The sequence below is a fragment of the Sorex araneus genome, chromosome 3 (assembly GCF_027595985.1).
Source record: "Sorex araneus isolate mSorAra2 chromosome 3, mSorAra2.pri, whole genome shotgun sequence".
Classification (NCBI taxonomy): Eukaryota; Metazoa; Chordata; class Mammalia; order Eulipotyphla; family Soricidae; genus Sorex; species Sorex araneus.
The window spans coordinates 123,577,510-123,604,008 of NC_073304.1; the positions used below are offsets into that span (position 1 = coordinate 123,577,510).

Here is a 26,499-nt window from a genome sequence, read left to right on the forward strand (position 1 = left end):
CAGGTGCTACCTAGATAATTTCTTTTCTTTTTTTCTTTTTTTTTTTTTTTCCGATTTTTAGGTCACACCCAGCGATGCTCAGGGGTTACTCCTGGCTCTGCACTCAGGAATTACTGCTGGCGGTGCTTGAGGGACCATATGGGATGCCGGGGATCAAACCCGTGTCGGCCTTGTGCAAGGCAAACGCCCTACCCGCTGTGCCCCAATAATTTATTTTCTATTGCTTATTATGAATATCATGAGAGGCCGTGCGGCTGCAAAGTGGCCATGCGCTTCTGGATTTCTAAAATTGTAAGTGCTTGGGGTCCAGAGACATCTCTGTAGCGAGTTAATCCATTTTGAGATTCATCTGGGAGTCTCTGATTAAGGCCGTTGATGCGCTGAGGTGGTGCTTGTAGGCAGGTCGTGGGCAGGACAGCCGGGACCCTAAGCGAGGAGACAGGAAGGGACGGCCAGCATGTGGCCTGGAGTCTTAGTCCTTGAACCTGTATACCTGGGTTTTGCTTCTGGAAGCTCGCAGCCATTGGGGTTCCATCTGGAGTGGGCGGATAGGGCACATTCAGAGGCAGGCGGGGCCTGAAGGAGGAACACACCTGTGTCGGGCAAGCACCAGGGCGTGTCTTTCCAGGGAGACAGTTCTGCCTGCTTGTCAGTGGCCTCATCAGATGGCAGGAGTGACCAAGCTTCTCTTGGTGACTTTTTTTTTTCTTCTTTCAACTTGACTTTATTGTTTTTTTTTTATTAGTTTATTTTTAATTAGAGAGTCATCGTGAGGGTACAGTTACAGATCCATACATCTTTGTGCTCATGTTCCCCCATACAAAGTTCGATAACCCATCCCTTCACCAGTGCCCATTCTCCACCACCCGTAAACCCAACATCCCTCCCCCCCCTCCCCAGTCCCGTCTCCCCCCACCCCACCCTGCCACTATGGCAGGGAATTCCCTTTTGTTCTCTCTCTCTGATTAGGTGTTGTGGTTTGCAATAGAGGTGTTGAGTGGCCATTGTGTTCAGTCTCTAGTCTGTATTCGGCACGCGTGACCCCTCCCCCGCATGACCTCCGACCACATTTTACTTGGTGGTCCCTTCCCTGAGTTACCCAGAATGAGAGACCAGCCTCTCTTGGTGACTTTTCTATCCACACAGTGTCCATCTTCCTGTCCAGAATTCATGTCTGAAGGCATGGGAGTAGGGTTATTGTTACTCACCTTTGAACAGTGGGAGCAGAGCCATCATCAATTGTTTCTGAATGATGGAAGCAGGACCATCATTATCTCCCCACCCCTCCCCTCTACCCGATTTAACTTAAAGAGCAACAATTGGTTGTAAGTGGATGAAGACCCCTCATCTTCCTGCTGAAGTGGGGGCAGGGCATGGAGCTCTCCTATAATTATGTTTGCTGTGTGTGGGAAAGGGGGCGTTGGCCCCTCCGTGGAAATGATGAGACTGAGATGATGTTTTTGGAAAGAACAGAAGCATAGTTAGAGATGAAAAGGAGCCTTGAGGAAAATGGAGATTTCCCAAACAGTAAAATTCTGAAAGATTTCTTAAAAGAATTCAGAGGTTAGGAGATGGAGAAGAAATTTCCAGGAGTTTGAAGGAGAATTGGGGATGTCAAGAGAGAAGGGAATAGACTTCAGGGCTTTCAGGACTGGTGGTTAAAAAGACTCTGGTTGGAAGAATCGGTATCAAGAGTTAGGAAAAAGCCTAATGAAAATGATCAGCTAATGCCATGCTAAGAGAATCGCAGCCCTGGATGACTGTATGAAAAAGAAATTTTAAATGGAATGATTTATGTTTTTAACTTGAGAAAATAGGGAAATCACTGCAAACTATGCTCAGTCATGGGAAGAAAAATCATAGAGATACTAATTTCAGACAGGTACAATGGAGAGGATTAGGAGTCGAGAGTTAGGAAAGACGGAAAGAAAAGGAGTGAGCGGGGTCCAGAGAGATCACTCAGCTTGAAGCACATGTATGGCATGTTGGGACCCAGGGTCCATCCTCAGCTGCGTGGTGCCCCAAGCACCCCTGAGGGCGCCATCCTCCCCCAGCTGATAGACTTCTGGGGATTGACCAAGAGAAAGGGGACCCAAGTTGCTGATGTCAGTAGTGACAAGGGTGCCATCACTGCAAATCCCAGACATTGCGAAAACCAAGAGTTTGGTTTATTAACATTCACAGGTTTATTCTGGTAAGTGTGGAAGATGAGATGATTATTACCGTAATGAGATCTGAATATCAAATAAACTTTAACACAGTGTACTTTAAATTTTTTTTTTCTTTTTTGGGTCACACCTGGCCATGCACAGGGGTCACTCCTGGCACTGTGCTCAGGAATTACCCCTGGCGGTACTCAGGGGACCATATGGGATGCTGGGAATCGAACCCAGGTTGGCCGCGTGCAAGGCAAGTTTCCTACCCACTATGCTATTGCTCCAGCCCCTAACGCAGTGTACTTTAGATTCCAGAGAACTTACTTATGTACATGAGAATAAGCAGTTTTATATTTTATTAAAAGGTTTTATTTTTGGGGGGCTGGAGCAATAGTACAAAGGGTAGGGTGTTTGTCTTGCACATGGCTGACCTGGGTTTGATCCCAGCATCCCATATGGTCTCTGAGCGCAACCAGGAATAATTTCCTGAGTGAAAAGCCAGGAGTAACCCCTGTGCATTGCCAGGTGTGACCCCCCCCCCAAAAAGGTTTTATTTTCCTTATTTACATAGGTTAAGATCGTACAACAGTCACAAATGGGCTCTTACTGACTGATTTTTCTGATCATTCTATTTGCCATTTCTTAAAGTTTTGTTGGAATAAGTAATACCAAGTAAATTTGTTATGTGCCTAAGGGGCAGGTTGGGGATAGGAGGAAAAGTGGGACATTGGTAGAGGTAAGGTCACACTGGTGGTGTTGAAACACCAAATGCATGAAATGACTGTTTAATGAACAACTTTGTAAATAATGGTGTCTTAAAAAAAAAAAAAAGAGGCGAAATTCCAATTCCTTTACTTTTATATAGCCAGCATCTAATTCTTTGTCCAAAAAGAAAAAGCAGGTCATTTCTAATTTAATGAACATTTAATAATAAGTATCAACACTTGTAAATTATTTCCAGTAAAATATTGAAAGAATCACAATCAAGTTGAGTTAATTTGCAAATTTCAAAGTTTGATATTTGCATAACACTGTCATTTGACCCATACACTAACAAAGGAAAATCAAATTACCATTTTGTGAGACGCACCTACCCTGATAAAAGTCTTCAGTAAACTCAGCATGGAAATATTCTTCTTTAATCTGGTAAATATCCTTCTTTAATCTGGTAAAGGTTTTAAAAATAAAACTTTGGGTAACTGTCACACTGTATGTTGAAATAATGAAAAGTTTCCCTTGAGATTTGGGTTAAGATAGGATGTTTATCATAACTTGTTCTTCTCATATCATAATTAAATCTTAGCCAGTTGCCAAGAGCCAAGACCCCGCCCCCCCAAAAAAAAAGTACTAAATGTGTGGTGGTGGGGACTTTTTTTTTTAATGTGGGGGCATTTTTTAAAACAGAGGTCATACTTGTATCCTTTGTTTTGAATAACTAGGAGAATGGTAGTACCATTGTAGGGATCCGAATTTTGTCATTTCTAGGAGCGGTCTGAGAGTTAGCTGTTGCTTTCCTGTGGCCACCTGACTTCAGTCCTACGTGGGTACTGCACGTGTGGCCCCTGAGCATCCACTAGGTGTGCCCCAAGGCTCCTGAGCACCACATTTTGTATTTGCCATAAACAGAATGGCAGGTAGTTCAACTTATTAAAATGCTAGAGGATAGATGAACTTTTATTTTGTGTACAGCAAAAGAATTGTCATTTAAATTATGACGTAGTAGTGTAGTAGTGATTTCTTATTTGTGGGTTGTTTTTTTTTTTTTTTTTGCTTTTTGGGTCACACCCGGTGATGCTCAGAGATTACTCCTGGCTTTGCACTCAGGAATCACTTCTGGCAGTGCTCAGGGGACCATATGGAATGCTGGGAATTGGACCCGGGTCAGCTGCATGCAAAGCAAACGCTCTACCTGCTGTACTATCGCTCTAGCCCCTGTTTTGTTCTTGAGCCACACCTGGTGGTGTTTGGGATTACTCCTGGCTCTGCCCTCAGAAATTACTCCTGGAAGTACTTGGGGGACCATATGGGATGCTGAGGATTGAACCCGTTCAGCTGATTGTAAGATAAGCACCTTACTCACTGTACCATCTCTCTAGGACCTGAAATTGATTCTTTTTTTAAATGCATGTGGATTTTTTAGCTATTTTAAAAATGTGTACATCATAAAGTGGTAAATACAAGAATTTAGGGTGCCTTCAGTGAGGAAATAAGGAGAATACTAGTTCAGATGGAGTTTAACAATGAGGAGGAATAAGGCAGCCTCAATGAGGCTGGCCCCCCTGACTCCCCACTGTTCTGTTTCTGGGGAAGCAGCCACTGTAGCAACCTACGCTGGGTTCTAGATTCTGTTGCAATCTCTGCAGACAGGAAGAATTGGGTATGCATAGTTGGGTCACCTTAGCAAGGAGCAAGCACCATGAAGCTGCTGGTAAGGAAGATGTAGAAAACCCTGCATCATATCTCATGTAACAAAAATGATTGAAGGGAGAGACCAGGAGAGATGGGGCTGCAGGTAACACTCTTGCCTTGCATGCAGCTGACCCAGCTGTGACCCCCAGTGCTATATGATTGCCTGAGCACCACTGGGTGTGGCCCCCAAACAAAAACAAAAAATGATTAAAGGGAATCTATATCTGATGGGCTCACGAGTGTGAGGAAAAATAGTTAAGGATGCCTGTTAGGTGAGTCAATGTTTGTCTGCCTCTGTGTTACGGCTGGTGACCCTGCCCTCGAATCACTCTTCTCTCTGGGGGGGAAATGGCAGACTGCGAATGCTGTAGATGTTGCTGAGCCCTGAGGCCAACAGAGTTGTATAACTTTTGCTCTTTCTCACACGTTACCCACACGCAAAACTGGGAAAATATTATTTATTAAGCCTAATATAGATTTAATCCACAGGGGTGTGGTGAGAGCAGTGGACAGAGAGACCTGATGAAGTTGATTTTCTGTGGTTGCTGCTGGGTTTGCTTGTTTGCTGGCGACAGAAAGTGGCACATTTGCCCTGGCCAGACTGAGCAGCCACGGGGCAGATTTGGTTCTCTGGGCAACAGCCTGATCCAGACTCAGGGTCAGGGCGTCTTTGCAAGGTCCAGAGATCCAAGTGGGATGTGTTTTTGAAGGAAGCACAGCAGCGTGACAGAAGACTGATAAGCTGGAAGCTTATGTCCTCAGGGAAGAATAGCATGTTTATCACCGAAAGATAGTGAAGGACAAGTGAAACCACCCTTTTGTGGAAAGCAACTTTCTCTGTTGAAACTTGTTAGTGATTCCAGCCATGGCTCAATTCAAAGCATCCTTTGTTCTAAGAGTTTCAGTCTGCTCTCCAAGGGTACCCACACCTGTCCCCCTTTCTTTCCCCAGGCAGATGGAGAGTTTTTTTTTAATACAGTTTTCCCAAACAGATCAGCATGCTATAAGGGATATATGGATTATTGCTACTGTTGGTACTTAGAAACCTTGGATTTCCAAGAGCCCAGAGTCGGGTAGTCAGTCAGTGAGATCAAACACAGAGATTCAGATGCGTGAACTTCACCTTGAAGTTACATAGAAGATCGTGTCAGTGAAGGGGCTGTCATTCGTAGGAGTGGAGTGCTGGTCAGTGAGGCCACACTGCTCCATCCCTGTGGGTGTTCAGTCAGCAGGCTGGACTCTTCACAGCGTCCCAGAACCGGCTTTCTTATTTATTTTTGGTTTTGGGCCACACTGGGTGTTGTTCAGAGCTTACTCCTGGCTCTGCATTCGGGAATCACTCCTGGTGGTACTCTGGGACCATATGGATGCCAGGGATTGAACCTGGGTCAGCTGTGTGCAAGGCATCTACTACCCTACCTGCTATACCATCTCGCAGGTCCCTAGACTTTCTTATTTTAGCTCTCAAACAAAATTTCACTGTTGAGAAAAAAGTTTTTCTTGGAGGGGGTGGTTCCATGGGAATATCTGCGGTGGTAACACTGTATCATTGTTGTCCCATTGTTCATCGATTTGCTCGAGCAGGCACCAGTAATGTCTCCATTGTGAAACATGTTGTTATTGTTTTTGGCATATCGAATATGCCATGGGGAGCTTGCCAGGCTCTGCCGTGCGGGTGGGATACGCTCGGTAGCTTGCCGGGCTCTCTGAGAGGGACGGAGAAATTGAACCCGGGTTGGCTGTGTGCAAGGCAAATGCCCTACCCGCTGTGCTGTTCCTCCAGTCCAAAGGTATTATAAGTAAATATTTAAAAATAAAATTGATGTTTCCTTTTCATAAGTGATGTTAATTTGCCTGAACATTCTCCAGTGAAGTCCATAGAAACTCTTACGATCAAAGGAAGTAGAGAGTAAAAAGCTGTAGAAGTGTTTGAACTAGCAGTACTTAAAAGAAAGAGTTTCAGAAACACACACACACACATTGAAACACACACACACGCATGCTCACTCACACTAACACAGCAACCAGCGGAGAGCATATGCTTCTGTAAAGCTAAAAGCTCGAGTCTGGTGGGCGCCGGCATGGCTGCTGTTCTTCAGGGACTTCACTCCTGTGTGTTCACCCTCGGGGGAGACGATATGAAGGCAGTTCTACTTCTAGCCCTAAAATCCAACTCTGGGAACTCCAGAGGGAGGAAAAAGTGTCATCTGGATGTTAATCATTGGTTGAGTTGCTGGGGAAGCATTTTTGTTTTGTTTTGTTTTGGGGCCACACTGATGATGCTCAGGGGTTACTCCTGGCTCAGGAATCCCTCCTGGGGGTGCTCAGGGAACCACATGGGATGCTGGGGCTTGAACCCGGGTCAGCCGCCTGCAAGGCCAGCACCCTACCCACTGTGCTATCGCTTGACCCCCATGGGGAAGCCTTTGTTGAGTTGAAATTTGGAGCACAAGTTGGTGGGGTCTGAGAGAGGAAGGAGCTAGGAATTAGAACCGGATGGAGGAAATTCAGCGTCAACACAGGCCAAGCCAGTGTGGAGGCCTGGAGCCAAATTGCTCACCTGAGCTCTCCCATCTCCCAAGGGAGCTGACAGCTGGGGGCTGGTTGGTGACCAGGACCCTCGCAGGGCTGCAGCTCCGCCTTCCTTGCAGGGGAGATGTAGGTGGTGCGTCTGCCTGTCCGTCCAACACAGGGTCTTTAAGATGGAGAAGCTTATTTCCCTAAAATGCCCCCTCAGAATACCCCTCATGCCTAAGTATTAGGTTACGGGCTGCGACAGAGACTAGTAACGGCCCTCCAAGGTCGCCTCCGCTCCGTAGGAAAGAGAACCCTTTATCGCTGGGCCTACCAGCATCTGGGGGTAAAAGGCTACATTTCTCAACTTCCCTATCCATTTTAATGTGTCCGTAACTTCTCGCTAATAGGACATAGGTGGAACGGACCATGATTGACTGAGTGGGAGGAGGGGATGCCCTTGTCCGCCTTCCTTCTAGCTGGAGTGTGGAGTTTGAGGCCCCACCACTAATGATGGGGGTTTAAGGCAGTAACAGCAATAAAAGAGCATTAAGTCCCTAACGATCGTGGAAATGCCTCCACAACTTAACCTTTGAACTCTATATCTCAGGTAAACTGCTACTGACTGGGTTTTCCTCTCAGCTGCGTGAAAACCTAGTAACAGCTACTGCAGATTTCTAATCAGTAATTAGAAGGGCTTGGGAAGCCTTGATTGAGACCGGCTGGTTAGGGGAGCACAGCCCGGTGACAGGTCCATCAGGAGAGCAGAGGGAGTCTGGGCAAGGAGGAGAGGTTCGGCAGGGGGTGATAACCGTGGTGGACCTTGGTCGCAGCTAGGTGAGCGAGTAAGGTGATGAACACGAAGTCACAGTCCAGTGGACTTGGGGAGGCCATGTAGCCAAAGACTCACTGGAGGGACTGGAGCAGTAGCACAGCAGGTAGGGCGTTTGCCTTGCACGCGGCAGACCCAGGTTCAATTCCCAGCATCCCATATGGTCCCCTGAGCACCACCAGGAGTAATTCCTGAGTGCAGAGCCAGGAGTAACCCCTGTGCATTGTTGGGTGTGACCCAAAAAGCAAAAAAAAAAAGACTTACTGGATTGAACTAAATGAAATGGAGGGATGAGAGGCAGTGGTCAGTGTCAGAGGCCTAAAAGTGGAGGTGGGGGCGGGTAGTGCTGTTCCTGCCCCGAAGGAGATGGTGATAAGGGGGCTTGGCAGGAAAGACTGTGAGTGGTGAAATTAATTAAGAGAAGAAGTGGACAAGGCAGGAGTGGACGCTGGGATGGCAGTAGATAGAAAGTCAGAGAGAAAGAGCCAGACGGTAGTTCCAATTCCAGAGAGGCAGACATCACTGATAGAATAGAACGGGGAGAAAAAAAATCTGGAAATAGTGTCCTTAAATATTACAATTTTTTTCTCCGTAAAGATACAAGATACAAACTATAAAATAAAAAAATAAAAAATAAACCAAGAAAACATAGTACATTTGATGTAACATGGACTATCTTTTTAATGTTAAATTTTTTTCCTACACATTAATTTGCAAAAGACAGCCTAATAGCAAAATAGGCAAAGAATATAGGAGCTTCGTTTATACTGGAGGAAGCACACTAATCGAAAGATGAGAAATAGGCATCAAGGTCGGTGCTCCAATTTTATCAGGGAGGTGCCAGGATATGTTATTGCAGGACTGGATGTTAATAATAAACTTCAGACCTAGCTTGAGCACCGCTGGGTGTAGCCTGGAGACCCGGGCACCCAGTAGCCTTGCGTCCTCCAGCCCCCGCACAGAACCGACCACCCAGCTCGACTGAGTATTGGGGGGCATGGCCCCTGGGCGCCCTGAGCGCTGCTTGGAAGACCCCCTCCGCGTGAAACAAAATGTAGCCTTCCCGTGGTGTGGGGTGAGAGGTGTGCCTGCCTGCTTTGGGGGTGCCTGTGGCAGGCTGTGGCGCCAGTGGTCCTGTGTGTGTGCCCAAGCGACTGGCCTGTCAGTCGAGCTCTCTAAAGTGTTACTGTGTCAACTGTATTGGTGTCACCTTGTCCGTCCCTCAGCCACCCTCCAGTGACACCCCCCACTCCGTCCCCGTCATTCCATGGTTTAAAGTACGATTTTCCTATCTCAGCTAGAGACTTGGGTATGTTTTTGCTCATTTCCGTGGGATTTAATACGGTGTGCCCTCTTGAGTAATGTGTGTCATCTTAGTATAAATACCGGTCATGTCCTTCAGTTATACTGAACATTAACGTACCCACTATATTTCACTTTGATTTCTTGAGAATATAGAAAAAAATTGTATAATTTTATAGACTTAATTTGTTTTTGTTTTGTTCTGTTTTTTGTTGCAGACTAACTGGACCTTCTGGGTTTGTAACAGATGGACCTGGAAATTACAAATACAAAACCAAGTGCACGTGGCTCATCGAGGGGCGGTAAGTAACGATGGTTCATTCAGTTCATTCTTTTTAGGATAGAGCTCTGTATGGCAGCACTTTTCCTTAAAAAATGAATGATTGATACCGTAAAGTATTTTAACTGATTTTTCATTTGATAGCTTTTTATTTGATACCTTTTGATCTTTTTTCTTAATCTTTTTTAATTTTTAAAAACCTGTTGTCTTAAGTTTTTCATTAAAGTTTCATTTTCAAATAAAAAGTTCAAACTTTCAATTGATTTAATGCTGCAAATAAATTGCATGCACCAGAAATTTCCATTTAATCATTGTAAAAGTTTTTTAAAAATGGCTTCCTTCCTTCCCTCCCTCCCTCCCTCCCTCCCTCCCTCCCTCCCTCCCTCCCTCCCTTCTTCCCTCCCTTCCCTCCCTCCCTCCCTCCCTCCCTCCCTTCTTCCCTCCCTTCCCTCCCTCCCTCCCTCCCTCCCTCCCTCCCTCCCTCCCTCCTTTCCTTCCTTCCTTCCTTCCTTCCTTCCTTCCTTCCTTCCTTCCTTCCTTCCTTCCTTCCTTCCTTCCTTCCTTCTCTTTCCTTTCCCCTCCCCTCCCCTCCCCTCCACTCCCCTCCCCTCCCCTCCCCAGCATTTGGGAAATGATTTACTGAATTATTGCAGATCAGCCAAACATTGTTGTATTTTGTTACATCACATTGGTTAAAATCATCATCAGTTTCATGGGAGAGTTTTCCGTGTTGGGAAGCATGTCCAGGTGGCAGCCGCCACTTTCCAAACCCTTTAGTTTTGGGGGACATTAGCAGCGATATTCATCCCAGTGGGCCAGGTGAGGCCCGAGGCTGCAGTGCTGATGGCTCCTGTGGTGCCCGGGACCACCAGGGCCACCCCCGTGGTGCTCTAGAGACATCCCTGGCATTTGGGGGCTGCCCAGGCTACTCCTGTTGATACCAGGGAGGCCCTAGGTACCAGGGATTGAACCCCAGTTGGACAAACTGTTGGATTCTCTCCTGACTCCAAAAGCTTATGCTTGATTTTTGGCAACAGACATAGTTGTTTCCTTGAAGTAACATCTTGCTTTTGTCCATTTTCAAGGAAGTATTTACCACATTACTATTGTTTTTCAATCGTTTTTGTTTTGTTTGCATTTTGTTTTACTTTGGGGCCATCGCAGCGGTGCTGGGGGGCTACTCCCAACTTAGTGCTTGTGGGGCTGGGGGTCGCTCCCCCTGTGGTGATCTGGGAACGATGCAGTGTCTGCAATCGAGCCTGGGCCTCCGACATGTAAAGCATGAGCACTGCCCGTTCTGCCGGTCCATGCCCAGCCGATGGCCACCGAGGCTGCTCCATGCATCCTCGAGGTGGTTCCTTCACCCTTAGACAGAAACGCTGGCCCCTCCTTTCCTGAGCCCCTTGTTTAATCTGTCAGCAAGTCCGTCCTTTTCCTGTTTAGAATATCTGCCAAGACTGCCTGTGTTCTCCGTTTCTCCTGCAGCCGTACAGCTGTCATAAGAATCCCCATTCTCTCCCTCTTTCCGCTCTCTGTCTCTGTCTCTCTCTTCTGTTTTTAATTTTGGGCCACACCTGGCTGTGATCAGAACTTATTCCTGGCTCTGCATTCAGGAATCACGCCTGACAGGGCACGAGGGACCACTTGCGGTGCTGGGGGTCGAACCCAGGTCCGCTGTGTGCAAGGCAAATGCCCTACCTGCTGTACTATCACTCTGGCCCCCCATTCTCTTTCTTAACAGGATGTCATAACCTTGAAACTAGCCTCTTACTTTTGCCTTTTGCCCCTCTGGCTTATTTCCTCAAAGGTCTGTTACAGTTCTTTTTGGACAGATGTAACTGTCATTTTCAGATGGGGCGATCTTCTTCCTGCTGCTCAGTCTTAGCACCTTTTCTCTCCCCAAGATTTCGAGACCCTGTTGTTTTCTCTGCCTGTAGTAGTTTCCCTTGACTTTCCCCACGACTTAGCTCTCATCCTAATTTCCCTCCCCTTCCCCCCTCACTTTCCAGAACTTGTTACACTGTCATACCCCATCCCTTTACTTTCTTCCCATTCCGCATCACTGTTGGGATGAGCTTTTTGATGTGTTTGTTTGCTTCGAGATGTTAGACAGTCAGAGTGGGGGAAAGGGCAGGTCTAGGCTGGCGCATTCAGCTAGGCAGTGTAGAAATTACTGTGATTTTACCTTGAACTGTTACGTGGAATGTTTGCCGTGAAGCTAGGTTAGCGTGGAGAGGCTGTGTGGGATATATGGAAATGGAAAAGGTAAAGTCCTGGGTGAAGTTGCACTTTAGTTTAGCGGAGAAGGGGGTAGAGTGGGTAAGTGCTGGAAGGAGAGTTGGATTTTTGGCTTTGTGTGTTTTGCTTCTTATGTATGTATGTACGTATGTATGTATGTATGTATGTATCTATCTATCTATTGTGTAGGATGTGTGATACTTAAGGATATTCACATGTGGATGTTGGCGAAGTTCCACATAAAAGGAATATGTTAAATATTTGAGAACTACATGGCAGGAATAGAGAGGTAGATCTGTCTTAGGAAGTGGGAATCTGGAAGATTTTTGCCGGTGTTTGATGAATATGAACAGGGAGGTGGCACTGTGTGGTGTGAAATAGTCGTTGCGCTTTGGTGGCAGTTGTGGAGAGGAGAGGGAGAGGGAGAGGGTGGGTGCAGCCTTGAAGTGCCTTTTGAAAGTGGCACCATACTGGAGCCCGTCAGCACCCTGGCGGGGCTTCTCCAGTAAGGCGTTCGTTCCCTCTGGGTTCCGCCTCAGTCCAAGAACATAACTGGCTTCCTCTAGACCAGAGGGTTTGCCAAGTAATTCTTCGAGAAGGTGCTGGATGGGAGGGGTTAGCGAATGGGCAGGTGTGTAATGTGGCATCTTAACCTGCCTCAGGAAAGGAATGCAGAAAGGCTGACAGGCCAGTCGGGAACGGCCTCTGTGACCCAGGATGCACAGACTGTACCTACTTGGTTTACTTTGTGTGTTTTTTTTAAAACAATTAAAATTGTTTTATTTTTGTTTTTTGGGGGGTCACACGAAGCACTGCTCAGATTACTCCTGGCTCTGTGCTCAGGGTTACTCCTGGCAATGCTCGGAGGACCATATGGGTTGCTGGAGATTGAGCTGGGCTGGCTGCATGCAAGGCAGTGCCCTACCCACTGTATTGTCGCTCCAGCCCCTCTCCTGCGTGTCTCAGGCCTCCGGCATGTAAATACTAAGTGACTCTTTGACAATGAAGGAATAGTTGTTTATTATTTTTTTTCCCGTGGAGTCTTAAAAATTGATATGTTTTTCTCAAATGATAGTACCAGTGATTAAAAATCATGTTTTTCCCCCTTTCAGGCCGAATAGAATAATGAGACTTCGTTTCAATCATTTTGCTACAGAGTGTAGTTGGGACCATTTATACGTTTATGATGGGGACTCAATTTATGCACCCCTAATTGCCGCCTTCAGGTAAGTTCAGCTCTTTGTTTTGGGGTTATTTTTCCTTTTTTTATGTAACAAAAAGGACCAGCTCTGGAGTCCTGTCACTTGTGTCCTGACTTGATTTCTTCCCGCCAGTGGGTAAGTTTCTGGGCAGAGTGCAAGATCTTTTTCCAGTTTTTGAATCTGTAAAATTGTGATATTAATATTAAGTTTACCTATTTCTTGGGCTAGAGCGATAGCACAGCATGTAGGGCGTTTGCCTTGCACATGGCTGATCTGGGTTGATTCCTCCATCCCTCTCAGAGAGCCCGGCAAGCTACCAAGAGTATCCCTCCCGAGTGGCAGAGCCTGGCAAGCTCCCCATGGCGTATTTGATATGCCAAAAACAATAATAAGAAGTCTCACAATGGAGATGTAACTGGTGCCCGCTTGAGTAAATCAATGAGCAACGGGATTACAGTGACAGACGGTATGGTGGGGCTGAAATTTATATTGTTCAAATGTAAGTGTTGTATGTTGAATAATGTAATTTGTCTTTGTTTTTGTACCACACCTGATGATACTCAGGTCTTAGCCCTGGCTCTGCACTCAGGAATCACTCTTGGCATAGCTCAGGGACTATATGGGGATCGAACCTCGGTGGGCCATACTCAAGGCAAGCACCTTACCCACCTTCCTGTCTTTCCAGCCCTGAATAAGGTTATTTCTATGAAGAATTCAAGTGAAAAACTGTATCTGTTATGGCCGTTGTGGTCCTCTTTGCATAAGCTTTTTTTTTTTGCTTTTTGAGCCACACCCAGTGATGATCAGGGGTTATTCCTGGCTCTGCATTCAGGAATCATTCCTGGTGTGCTTGGGGGACCATGGGATGCTGGGAATCGAACCCGGGTTGGCCACATGCAAGGCCACCTGCTGTGCTGTCCTTGCAGCTCTCTCTTTACATAAGCTTTAGTTGAGCTTTTGTTGTGTTAAGAAATAGCACATGAATGTGTGCAGCTTTACTTAGGTATCTTAAGGGGCCAGGGGCCCCTTAAGAAGAATACACATAAAGTGAACCGTTGTTGCCCACGGAGAATGAGAAACCTAGTAGTTACACATTGTGATTTTTTTTTTCCCCTTCCTTACAACTTGTTTTTTATTTTCTTTTTCTGGTGCCAGGGATAGAACCCAGAGCCTCACATGTGCCAGGCAAGTGCTTTGCTGCCGAGCTATCATCCCGGCATTTTATTCGTAGTTAGACAAAACAGATTCACACTAAATCTGCACGGGGCATTGTAGATTGTTCTGGGCATTTTAGCGTTTATTAACGACAAGTCACCCTCTGACTGTATTTTTGACCGTGTGACCTATGAGAGCTGTTTGTCTTTTTTCCTGATAGAGGGTGAAAAAAAGAAAACATTTTTCTAAAATACACATTTGCTTGTGTGCTCTGAGTTATCTGTTCATCTGCACCTGACTTTCTGCATTCTTTCCCCTCAAACATTTTACTTCCTTGACTTAAAAATAAATCAGTCCAACCAATGTTTACTTTGTTCCTACAGGGGTCAGCTTGTCTTTGTCGAGTATGGGGCCAGAGCTTTGGGGGACACGAAGCATTTCTCACTTCCTTGAGTTAGAAATCCTTACACCAGAGGTTTATCTTTTGACTTTGACTCACAGTAGAAACTGTGGTCAGGGCTAGGTCGATAGCACAGCGGGTAGGGCGTTTGCCTTGCACGCGGCCGACCCGGGTTCGATTCCCAGCATCCCATACGGTCCCCTGAGCACAGCCAGGGGTAATTCCTGAGTTAAGAGCCAGGAGTGACCCCTGTGCATCGCCGGGTGTGACCCAAAAACCAAAAAAAAAGAAAGAAAGAAAGAAATTGATCAGGCCCAAAGAGGACCTTTTTTTTTTTTTTTTTTTTTTTTGCTTTTGGGGTACTCAGGACTTCCTCCTGGTCAGGGATCAGAGCCTGAACCCTGGTCTGCCACGTGCAAGGCAGACACCCTACCCACTGCACTATCATGCTGGCCCCTGAGAGGATCTTGTCAGAGGCAGACACCGTGCTCTTGCTCATGCACCCTCTTTTTTTTTGCTTTTTGGGTCACACCCAGCGATGCTCAGGGGTTACTCCTGGCTTTGCACTCAGGAATTACTCCTGGCAGTGCTTGGGACCATATGGGATGCCAGGGATCGAACCCGGGTCGGCCGCGTGCAAGGCAAACACCCTACCTGCTGTGCTATCGCTCCGACCCCTCATGCACCCTCTTGTACTAGTGAAATACAGACTCCTGCCTAGCTCCTGCCTCAGACTCTGACCCTTTCCTCTGAGAACCCAGTTTGACTCCCTGCCTTCAAGGAATACAGGGTTCATGTAAATATATAGTAGACCATTGTCTTGCAGCTCGTTTGTTTTGGGTCACCTCCAGCTGTTCCCAGGGCTTACTCTCAGGGATCACTCTTGGCAGGCTCTGGGGTCCATATGGGATGCTGGGGGTCTAATCTGGGTTGGTCAGTGCAAGGCAAACGCCCTACCTGCTGTACTATCACTCCGCCCTCCCCTTTATAGTTTTACTTAGAATGTCTTTTTAGGGGGTGGGGGGGGGCAGGATGGGTGGGGGAGGTGCTACACCCTTTGGTGCTCGGGGTACTTCTAGCAGTGCTTGGGGGACCATGTAGTGTTGGATTAAACCAGGGTTAGCGTCGAGCAAGGCAAGTAAGTACCTTAGCCACTGGCGCGTCTCTCTCCGGCCTTAAACTTAGCAGTTTTTGTGTCTCTGGGGGATTACTTAGCACTCAGCAGTGCTCAGGGTTTATCCCCAGCTCTGTGCTCAGGTGTGAGCCCTGTCAGTGCACAGGGGACTAGAATAGTACCGGGATTTGAACCAGGGCTGGCTGTATGCAAGGCCAGCGCCTTACTTCCTGCCCACATTGTGCGTCCGCTTATTAGAAATGTGCTTTCCTTTCAGCGGCCTCATCGTTCCCGAGAGAGATGGCAACGACACTGTCCCTGAGGTGGTCGCCACATCAGGTTATGCCCTGCTGCATTTCTTCAGTGATGCTGCTTATAATCTGACTGGATTTAATATCACTTACAAGTAAGATATTTATGATTTATTAAAGAGACTATGTCTTTTGTTTGAACAATGTTGAGTAACGTGCAAGAGCATTATAATATGTCAGGCCTTGAGCTAAGCAATTAGTATGAATTTTCTCATTGAGTTTTTTTTTTTTTTTTTTTAAACCAAAACAGAGTGTAAGCACTGTTTCTTGTTTGTTTTATAATTGAGGCAGTGACAGGACAAGGTAAAGGAAATGCTCTAAGTGACAGGGGCACAATTTCAATCCCTGCCTGGGCACTGTTGGGCTTCTCCTGGGAAAGAAGGACAGTTTTCTTTTTGTCTTTTTTTCTTTTTTCTTTTTGGGTCACACTTGGCGATGCACAGGGGTTACTCCTAGCTCTGCACTCAGGAATTACTCCTGCTGGTGCTCAGGGGACCATATGGGATGCTGGGAATCGAACCCGGGTTGGCCATGTGCAAGGCAAACGCTGTACCTGCTGTGCTATCGCTCCAGCCCCCAGAAGGACGGTTTTCTTCCGAAGGGGAGAAGCAGTGCCCTGGCCAGGTGTCCGCAGCTGGAGGAGCCTTGGGGCTTGTGTGCCCTAAGCTCCTCCGTTGTTTCCTCGTTTCCTTTGAGAAGAAGAAACAAATGTATGTGTTTTATTTTCACACAGTTGTCACTTAGTCTTATTTTTCATTTTGAGTCATTTTAAACACGGAAAATGAGACTGATTTTCTCGTTACTTCAAATTAAATAGACATACAAGCAATGTATTACTTGCAATTTGGACTTTATAGGGATTCAGAAATTATTTTGTTGCAAGATTTTATGCAACTGACTGATTAATTGGGTTTTAAGTTTTTATTTATAATTTTAAATTTTTAGTTTTGGGGTCACATCTGCTGATGCTTAAGGGATTACTCCTGTCTCTGCACTCAGGAATTAGTCTGTGCAGTGCTTAGGGGACCATATGGGATACCAGTTACTGAACCCAGGTAGCCTTATGCAAGGCAAGCGCCCTCCCCACTGTCCTGCCTTTCTGGCCCCTACTTTCTGCATGTCAGGTCAGCCTGTGCCTACGGGCCTTGAGTGGAGGCTCTGAGAGTCAGAGAGAAGTTGATGTCACTCTTTTTTCCCTTGAGTTTTGAACAGGACTATGTTTTTCTCTGTTTTTCAGTGACATGTTTTGGGGCTGGCGAGGGGGCTCAGAGGCTGAGCGCATGCATGCAGGGGGCTTGGTCCCTGGCACCACATGGCTTCCTGAGCGCTGAGCTGGAAGGAGCCCCCGAGCATTACTTTGTGTGGCCCCCAGTCAAACAAAAAACATTGTGTTGTGGTAGTATGTTCTCATATCCGTAATACACGTGCAGGACGATATGCTTTGACCCACTTGTTGTAAGGGTTAGGTTTGAGTATATTATGGAAATGCCTTCAGCTTTCTTTGTGCTTTTTTTTTTTTTTCTTTTTGGGTCACACCTGGCGATGCACAGGGGTTACTCCTGGCTCTGCACTCAGGAATTACCCCTGGCGGTGCTCAGGGGACCATATGGGATGCTGGGATTCGAACTCGGGTCCACCGCGTGCAAGGCAAACGCCCTACCCGCTGTGCTATCGCTCCAGCCCCTTCTTTGTGCTTTTTATGAAAATGAAGTGGATTGATTTTTTGTTTTTTTGGCCCACACCCAGCAGTGCTGAGCACTTACTCCTGGCCCTGCGCTCAGGAAGTGCCCCTCAAAGTGCGCAGGGGACCCTGTGGGATGCCATGGGTCAGACCCGCGTCGGCTGCCTGTAAGACAAGCGCCCTACCTGCTGTGCTTTCTCTCCAGCTCCCGGAGTGGGTGATCAAACAGCTGTTTAATCATAACAAATCCCATCCAAAATTTACATCTTATTTTTGTCAACTTTTGTCGTGCAAAAGGCCCTTTTCCTTTTTTTTTCAGGGGCAGGGTGGGGGCAGGGAGTGGATCCCAAGCAGTGCCCAGGGTATCCATGGCCCACACCTGTCCTTCAGTGCTGGAGCCCTAGGTTGCGGTGCTTTTGGGCCCTGAGGTTGGGCATCCCCAGTGCCACTCTGCAGAAGCTTTGGAGGCTGTGGTGCCAGGACTAGAACCCAGGTCGGGCGCATGCAAGGCACACTGCTCTACCTCTGAATTCTCTCCTGGCCACAAAGGCCCTTTCCTTAGTAAAGATGAAATTCATCTTTAAAGCACTCACGTATTATAGAGATGGTAGGTACCACTTTCTAGAGGCCTACAGGAATGTCACAGGGCCTGGAATATCATTTACAGCTTACTGACTAGTTAACAGTACTGGACAGGATATTTGAATGTGATTAAGAGACTGACCTTGAAGGCTCTCCTCACAAGGGAGAAAGCATTGTAGCTGAGGTCTGTGGATGTGATTCTTGGGTAGAACAGGTACCTTCCAGAGTGAGGGCCTGGCTTCAGTTTTTGACAGCACATGTAAACACAAATAAATTGTAACTTCAAGTGGTGATGACAGTTAATTTACTGTTGCACTCATTTTCTCCTGTTATACCTGAAACTGATACAATGTTATATATCAGCTACATATCAGTAAATGAAATAAAGTATAAAAATATGCCATTCAATTTTCTAACTGGATACTTAATAGTCATAAGGATTTCAACACTTATAGGAATCAAGAGTGATTCTTTTTTCTTTATTTCTACGGCTTAAGAAGTCTAGTATAGGGGCTGGAGCAATAGCACAGCGGGTAGGGCGTTTGCCTTGCACGCGGCCAACCCGGGTTCGAATCCCAGCATCCCATATGGTCCCCTGAGCACCGCCAGGAGTGATTCCCGAGTGCAGAGCCAGGAGTAACCCCTGTGCATCGCCGGGTGTGACCCAAAAAGAAAAAAAAAGTCTAGTATATGTATTATTGTAATTATAATACAGATTACAAAAATATTCTATAAAATCTTATCCTAAAGGGGCTGGAGTGATAGCACAGCGGGTGGGGCGTTTGCCTTGCACTCGGCCGACCCGGGTTCAAATCCCAGCATCCCATATGGTCCCCTGAGCACCGCCAGGGGTGGTTCCGGAGTGCAGAGCCAGGAGTAACCCCTGTGCATCGCCGGGTGTGACCCAAAAAGAAAAAAAAAAATCTTATCCTAAAGCTATCGTAAATTGATTGTATGGTTGTCTTTGTGAGAGACTTCTAATTTTCTGACATGCTTTTCTGCAAATTTTTTTTTTTTTAGTTTTCTTTCTTGACCTGTAATGCTTTCCTTTAAAAGAATTAAAATTATGTCTTTTAAAAGGTGTTGTCAAGAAAATTAGATTACGTTATGTTTTTGTGGGTTACTATTATTTTTTACCTGGAGTAGGTAATGACCCAGACCCAGCTGTGCTCAGGGCGCTGGTCTTAGCTCAGTGCTTGGGCTCACCCCCGCTGGAGCCAGGGAGGCCAGGCTATGCCAGAGAAGATTCTGGGCTACCAGAGTGCAGGAACCTGCAGTTTCGTCCTTTGAGTGATTTTTCTGTCTCACATCATCCTTTTATGGGACACATGATGATCAGGTTCCTAAATTAAAACTGCCCTTCATCTGAAATGCGTAGATCAGCTTATTAAGGAACTTTAAATACATTGCTCTGGGCAGTAATCTTAAACGAATTCTGTTACATGTTAGAGATCATCCCTCGAGTGCATTGTTTTTTATCCTTTTGTTCTCCAAATTCCCAAACGTGCGGTTGGTAGTTTCGTCATGCTTGTCTTTCATGAGCTGTCAGGAATGGAAGAGTCATCCCCACCCCTGTGAAACTAAGCCCTGTACAGTTCTGCCAGAATCTCTTCTCGCCTTGTAATTTCTTTAACTTGCCTCCTGAGAGTTCAGCAGGGCTTATTTGATTAGCCTGAGTAAGGCGGGGTCGAGTGACCCCCATTTGGCTTGATGGTAAGTACCGTAGGGCTCTTATAAATCTGCTCGGGAGATTCTTAAGTCTGTGTAGGAGGAAAGTCTGCACAAAAGTAATTGAAAAGTTGCTTTGTCTTGATTTAATTTTCTCCCTCTGTCTTTATAGTTTTGACATGTGTCCAAATAATTGCTCAGGCCGAGGAGAGTGTAAGATCAGCAACGGCAGCACCACGGTGCGGTGTGAATGCTCTGGAAACTGGAGAGGGGAAGCCTGTGACATTCCCCACTGTGTCAATAACTGTAGCTTTCCCCTCGGAGGCGTCTGCTATCCAGATACCGCCAGAGGGTGCGCCTGCTTTGGGAACTGGCAGGGTAAGAGCTGCTTCATCGTTTCTCCTCTGGCTTTGCAGGATGTTCCGAGGGGAGTAAGTTCAAGTCTTACTCTATTCCCAGCACCCATACTGCTCATGTAAATCAGACACTGAACCTTCCACAGCTCTTGATTAATCTGATTGGAAGTCTCTGAATTGGCTAGCTGTTTGGTGGGGGTCTCTTTAGAGTTGGGTGTGGGGGTTGACAGGTTGGTATCCTTTGTGATTCTGTCAAGAAAGCAGTCTGAGCCTCAAGACATGGCAGAGAACAGAGCAGGGAGCTGGGAAGAGACCTGCCAGTAATGTGGTCCCCTTAAAAATGTTCAGGAATTGAGAGAAAACTAGGGTCATTTACAGTCAGTCAAGTACTGTCTATTAAAGAAGCTTCAGTAGGGTTTTTTGGGGGGAGGGAGGGCAGGGGGCTCACTTGGTTGTGCTCAGGGCTTACTCCTTGCTCTGTGCTCTGGGATCACTCCTGGTGGGACGTGGGAGACCATATGGGGTCCCAGGGATCCAACCCAGGTGGTACAAGCACCTTCTTTACTCTTGGGTCCCATCAATAGCTTTTTTCCAGACACAGTGATGACACCTGTTACTCACTTAGTAATTTTCTTTTCTTCACATAGTTTTTTGTTTGGAAAGGAAATGCGCATGTTTAAAGGCTCAGTTTGGTGGGTTTGTGTGGCATTAAGGAGTCATGTGAGTACCTGGGTTGAGCAAATGTTGCAGCAGAAGCCATACCTTCCAAGAATAAAGTTTCTTAATTTTCCAGGAAATGGATCGTTTGTTTCATTATTCTTAGGACTTGATGTTACATTTTAGCCCTAAGGGTTGCTTTTTTTTTCCATTTGAATTAGAAAATCCCTGCCCGCTCTGTTCCTCTGAGAGCTGCTTCTCTCAGACTTCTTCTTAAAAATTCTGATTTGGGTCTGCTCAAGTCAGCAGGAGAAAGCGTGTGATTTTTAGGTCTGAGCAAATTGAAGGAATAATCAGCTTCACCTATTTTTGTTTGTTTTTTTAATATTTGCAGGAAAGTCTGTTTTACTTATTTGTTATATTTAGATGATGAAGTCCAGCAATCCGAAAACCTTTAAGCTGTGTTTTGCAGGGCTAATTTATTCTGTTTTGTTAGGTCCCGGATGTTCAATTCCTATGCCAACTAACCAGTCATTCTGGACTCGAGAGGAGCATTCTGACTTAAAGCTCCCCAGAGCTTCTCACAAGGCGGTGGTCCATGGGAACATCATGTGGGTCATTGGAGGGTACATGTTCAACCACTCAGATTACAGCATGGTTCTCGCGTAAGTCACTTTCGGCTCTTTTGCAAGCTTAGTTCTCTATTTTGAAATTTTATAACTAGGGGGAAAAAGAGATTGTCATTAATTTCATTACCTTGGGAAAATTCCTTGTGTATGTTTCAGTAATAATATTTCAGGTTACTATTGATTTATTTGGTGGGGGATGGTGTAGGGGTCATATTCTTAGTTTTTTTAAATTGGGAGTCACAGCAAATTCATTGTCTTATTAAGTAATAACTTACCTTTTCCAGATATTGTTTCTGATATTTTCTTTGGGCACCTAGAGTAGATTTTATTTAAATTGGGGTTGACCTCTTATTTAGCATTCTACAGGTCAAGTGGTTTGAATTTATAATGTGCTGGTAGAAAGGATAAATTTCTCCCACTAATTCTGTTCAAGATCATGGTCTATTTCCTGGTCCCCATAGAACAAAATAAATAAATAAATAAATAAATAATAATAATAACAAAGTCCCATCCTGGTTCCTCATCTTGAAGGAAAAATAAATGTTGTCCAAGTGAATTTATCTCCAGAGATTGACTTGGGGGAAATGTACAAGTTCTTTTCACATTTATTTATGACCTAGACATTTTAAAAATAATTTCAGATGGAAGAAAAATCTCACAGGAACATAGATTAGCTACAACACAGTTCTTTAAAAAAGCAAGAAATGGGAAAAAACCTTAAATCGTTTATATTTTAAATAAGGTAAACTTTTCCCTATTATCTGGGATAAGTATAGTATGCCAAAAAACAGTAACAAGTCTCACAATGGAGATGTTACTGGTGCCAGCTCGAGCAAATCAATGTAGTATAGAATGCTTGATGTCACATGAGAAACTCTGAAGGTTAGGAGAAAGCTGATTCTAGGCTTCAGAACCCAAAGAATAGTATGCTTGTCCGTGTTTCATGTTGCCAGGTAGGGGGAGAAGCAGGCTTTGTAGATCCCAGACTTGATGCTGTGAAAAGTCAGCCACCTGAGATACCACTGGCACAGGCTGAATAAACGTCCAGTAAAATCCCATTCTGGGCCAGAGGGGCAGCACAGCGGGCAGGCACCTGCCTCGCACGTGGTTGGCCGGGTTTGATCCCCAACATCCTATCTGGTCCCCTGAGCACCGCCAGGAGTGGTCCCTGAGCACAGGGCCAGGAGTAAGCCCTGAGCACTACCAGCTGTGGCCCAAAGAACAAAACCCAAAATTCTCTCTAGCTCAAGGACAAGGAAAGGAGCAACTTGGCAAGATGGAAAACTGCAACAATCACCACCAGCCACCGCTTGAAACTCTCCTGCTCCCCCACCCTGCCAGCAGGGCCTCAGTGTAGCATCTCAGTCTCACCCGTGCCAGAACGTAATGAGGTATTCACTGCCCCCCGCCAGGGATGTGTCAGAGAAGGCATTATGTAGCTGGAATGTCTTTAAAATTTTTTTTTAATTTTATTTCATAAAGTTGTTCACAGTAATTGATTACATTCAATATTTCAACACCAATCCCACCAGCATTACACCTTCCCATCATCACTCAGGCCTGCCCCACAGGCAGATGCTAGATTAATAAGATGTCTGTAAGTGTCTATCTCACAGTGATTCAACAAAAAAGAAAATATATAAAATAGTATGAGATGGTGCGTGGCTGCTCAAGTGGCCGCTCGCTCCTGGGACACCAAGTAATTGGTGTCCAGAGCCATCTCTACAGTGAGCTGCTCGGTTCCAAGGTTCATTTGTGAGTTTCTGGATCATGGCCTTAATGCGCTTAAATGGCACCTGGAGGCAGTTTGTGGGCGTGACAGCCCAGACTCCAGAGGGTGGGGAGATGGGAAGGGGTGGCCCAGTCTCGACCCCATGAGGCCTGGTGTTTTCCGTCACTGGTACCACATACCTGTGTATTTCAGAAGATTTAGTCTCGAGTATGTGGGGGGCTCAGGACAAATCTGTGAAGATGGCTGTGAGGGGGTTAGTGATTGGTTTCTGCAGGTTTGGGACTGCCGGGGTTCAATGGGCGCAGGTGGAGAGGGAGGACTCCGGGTCCCAGCTGAGGTGGGCGCGTGGTGGGAGCCATCCCTGCTAGCTAGAGTTTTCCAGCTCGTAGTAATGAGGTCACTCTCACCACCACTTGAGTTGTCCGTGGAAACTGTTTGGAGAGCCTGAGTGTTTTTTTTTTTTTCTTTTTGGGTCACATCACACCCAGTGATGCTCAGCGGTTACTCCTGGCTCTGCACTCAGGAATTACTCCTGGCGGTGCTGGGGGACAATATGGGATGCTGGGAATCGAACTCGGGTCAGCCGAGTGCAAGGCAAACGCCCTACCCGCTGTGCTATAGGAGAGCCTGAGTTTTCACTCCCACCTGGTTAACGAGTGGTCATGAGTCAGTCTTCCCCTTCCCCACGGGGTGTGGTCGGGGAGGTTTGCCATAGCAGCATTGCGAAGAGCCAGACGCCCATGTAAGGGTATGGCTTCACTGAGAAATCATTTGTCGTGCTGGAAACTAGGGAAATCTCAAGCTGAGCAAGAGAAGACCATCCGGAGACACTGACACCAGATGAAGATAGGTGAAAATTACCTGGTAAGAATCTTAAAGCAAGTCATCATGAAAATGTTTCCACGTGAGCAGTTTACTGGCACACGTGAAACAAGTGAAGAATAGAGTTTTACCAAAGACAAGAAAGATGAAGATGTAAGGATGAATGAAATGGAAGTTTTAGAATTGATACATACAATGACCCAAGAAGAAAATCTCAGTGGAGTTTTTGGATTTAATATTTTTTCATTTCAAAAAAGTTTAAAAACCCAACACTAGAATGGGGAGGACAGAGGGAAAAGAAAAGTCAGTCTTGGGGACTGGTAGGGTATTTGCCTTTCACGCGGCCCATATGGTCCCCTGAGCACCGCCAGGAGTAATTCCTGAGTGCATGAGCCAGGAATAACCCCTGTGCACTGCCGGGTGTGACCCAAAAAGAAAAAAAGAAAAGTCAGTCTCCCTCACCTGTCCCTCTGTCGGCATCTCTGCCCTTGTATGACTGATAGCTATCTGAAACACACCGGGTCCAAATTTGAGCTTCCCCATTCATCCCATTTCGGTGTAAAGCCATGTCCTCCTGTTTGCTTAAGCCAGAAATCTAATTTTGTTTGTTTGTTTTTGGGGCCACGCCTGGCAGTGCTCAGGGGTCACTCCTGGCTGTGCTCTCAGAGCAGGGTGCATTTCCAGTGCTCTCCCCTGGCGGTGCTCAGGGGACCATATGGGATACTGGGAATTGAACCCAGATTAGCCACATGCAAGGCAAACGCTCTGCCCATTGAATCTACCCTTGAGTACTTCTTTTTACACCCCTGTGCCTCCTATTGTGTGTTGGTGATCGCCAAAGCAATACGCTGTTGCCACCTCAGCGTGTCCATTGGTTGGCCCGGAGTGCGCATGGCTGAAGCAGTTCGCATGTCACTCCTGCAGGTTCAACTGGAAAGAATCCACTTTCCCAGCCCGCTCACGTCATTGGCCGAGGCCAGTTCCTCGTGGTTGTAGGACTGAGGCTTCCGCTAATCATCTGACCTCTGCTTCCCTTCCTGGACTCGCCATGTTCCCTCCTGCCTCCAGCCACTGTGCTCCCAGCCCACCCAATGGAGCAGTGCTCAGGGGTCCGGGTGCTGCTGGGGATCGAGCCCGACACTGCTGCGTACAGGCAGGAGCTCCCGCTGTGGGGGCCTTGCACCCGGCCCAGCCCGAGACACCCCCTGTGCCCTCCCGCCGGTGCCCTTGGCACTCCCTGTCCCTCCATTGGACTGCCCTGCTGCCGCCCCTTGGCGCTGGTTCCTTCAGAGCCTCCCGGAGCCCAGCCGGCTGCCCTGGCGCGAAGGCTGCTCCCTGCCCTGGGGCCAGTCCCCATGTCCTTTGGAGCGGCAGCACTCTTCATTAGCTCTGCACCTGGGTTGGGCTCACTCGATTTCTGCCCTTTCCATGGTATGCTCCTCAAGGCCCAGGACTGTGTCTGCTGCACTCGGCTTGGTGCCAGGAAGTCTGCGCTACACAGAAGAGGGAAAGGTTTCCCTCCACAGGTGCCGCTTCCTGGAAACACTCCCGTCCACCCGGAACTGGGCTCTGCTGACAACTTGCCGTTTTTGAGCTGGTAACTTTATAAGCCAATTTTAGTTTTCAGATTGCAGGTATTTCTACTTTCATTTCATCCGAAAGTGACTTACAACTTGAAGTTGTATTTCATACAACTGTCGTACCTTCTATGGCCCTCACCCCTGCTCCAGTCCCCACCAGGAGTTATCCCTTGAGCACAGCCAGGTGTGGCTCAAAAACAAAAGCAATTTTTAAAAATAACTTATGAAAAGTAAAAGTAGTAATTCCTCTCAGAAGTATTTCTAGGACTTAAAATATATCATCACCTGTGTTTTCCTATAAATGTGTGCAGAACTTGTACTTTATTTTCTACATAACCCTGTTAGCTTTTTGTACATAACCCTCTGACATGCCTTTTTCCACTCGCTTTTGGCTTTTGGGCCACACCTGGCGGTACTCAGGAATTACTTCTGGCGGTGCTCTGGGGACCACAGGGGGTCCCAGGGATGGAACTCACGTCAGCTGTATGCAAAGCAAGTGCCGTCTTGCTGTATTATCTCTCTGCCCCCTGCGACATACCTTTAAGTTATGTCCCCACAGAGGTCCTCTTATAGAATCAGGTATTCTTGATCTTCTCGGCTAAGATTTTTCAATAGAGACCAGAGCAATAGTGCAATGGCAAAAAAAAGAAAATAGAAGAAAGGGGAAAAAAAGAAAGATTTTCGATGGAAATTTCAACACTGAAGTTTCTTCCTTCGTGTTACAAAGTTGTTCGTGACTGGGTTTTAGTCATACAGTGTCCAACACCCATCTCTTTCCCAGTGTATATTCCCACCACTGATGTCTCCAGTTCCCCTCCTGCGCCCCCCCACCCTGCATGGCCACTCCCCCCACCCAGTGGCAGGCACTTTTTTCTTTCC

General features: G+C 46.6%; 1 protein-coding gene across 4 annotated transcripts in view; it reads left to right on the top strand.

Moving 5' to 3' along the window:
* ATRN (attractin) overlaps nucleotides 1-26,499 on the top strand; it is a 156,063-nt gene that overhangs the window by 47,788 nt on the left and 81,776 nt on the right. For all 4 annotated transcript variants that reach the window (XM_055133653.1, XM_055133655.1, XM_004610993.3 and 1 more), the window contains exons 2-6: nucleotides 9,432-9,515; nucleotides 12,844-12,957; nucleotides 15,880-16,008; nucleotides 20,017-20,222; nucleotides 21,354-21,522. In XM_055133653.1, the coding sequence (XP_054989628.1) occupies nucleotides 9,432-9,515; nucleotides 12,844-12,957; nucleotides 15,880-16,008; nucleotides 20,017-20,222; nucleotides 21,354-21,522 (702 nt within the window). The remainder of the gene's footprint in view (nucleotides 1-9,431; nucleotides 9,516-12,843; nucleotides 12,958-15,879; nucleotides 16,009-20,016; nucleotides 20,223-21,353; nucleotides 21,523-26,499) is intronic.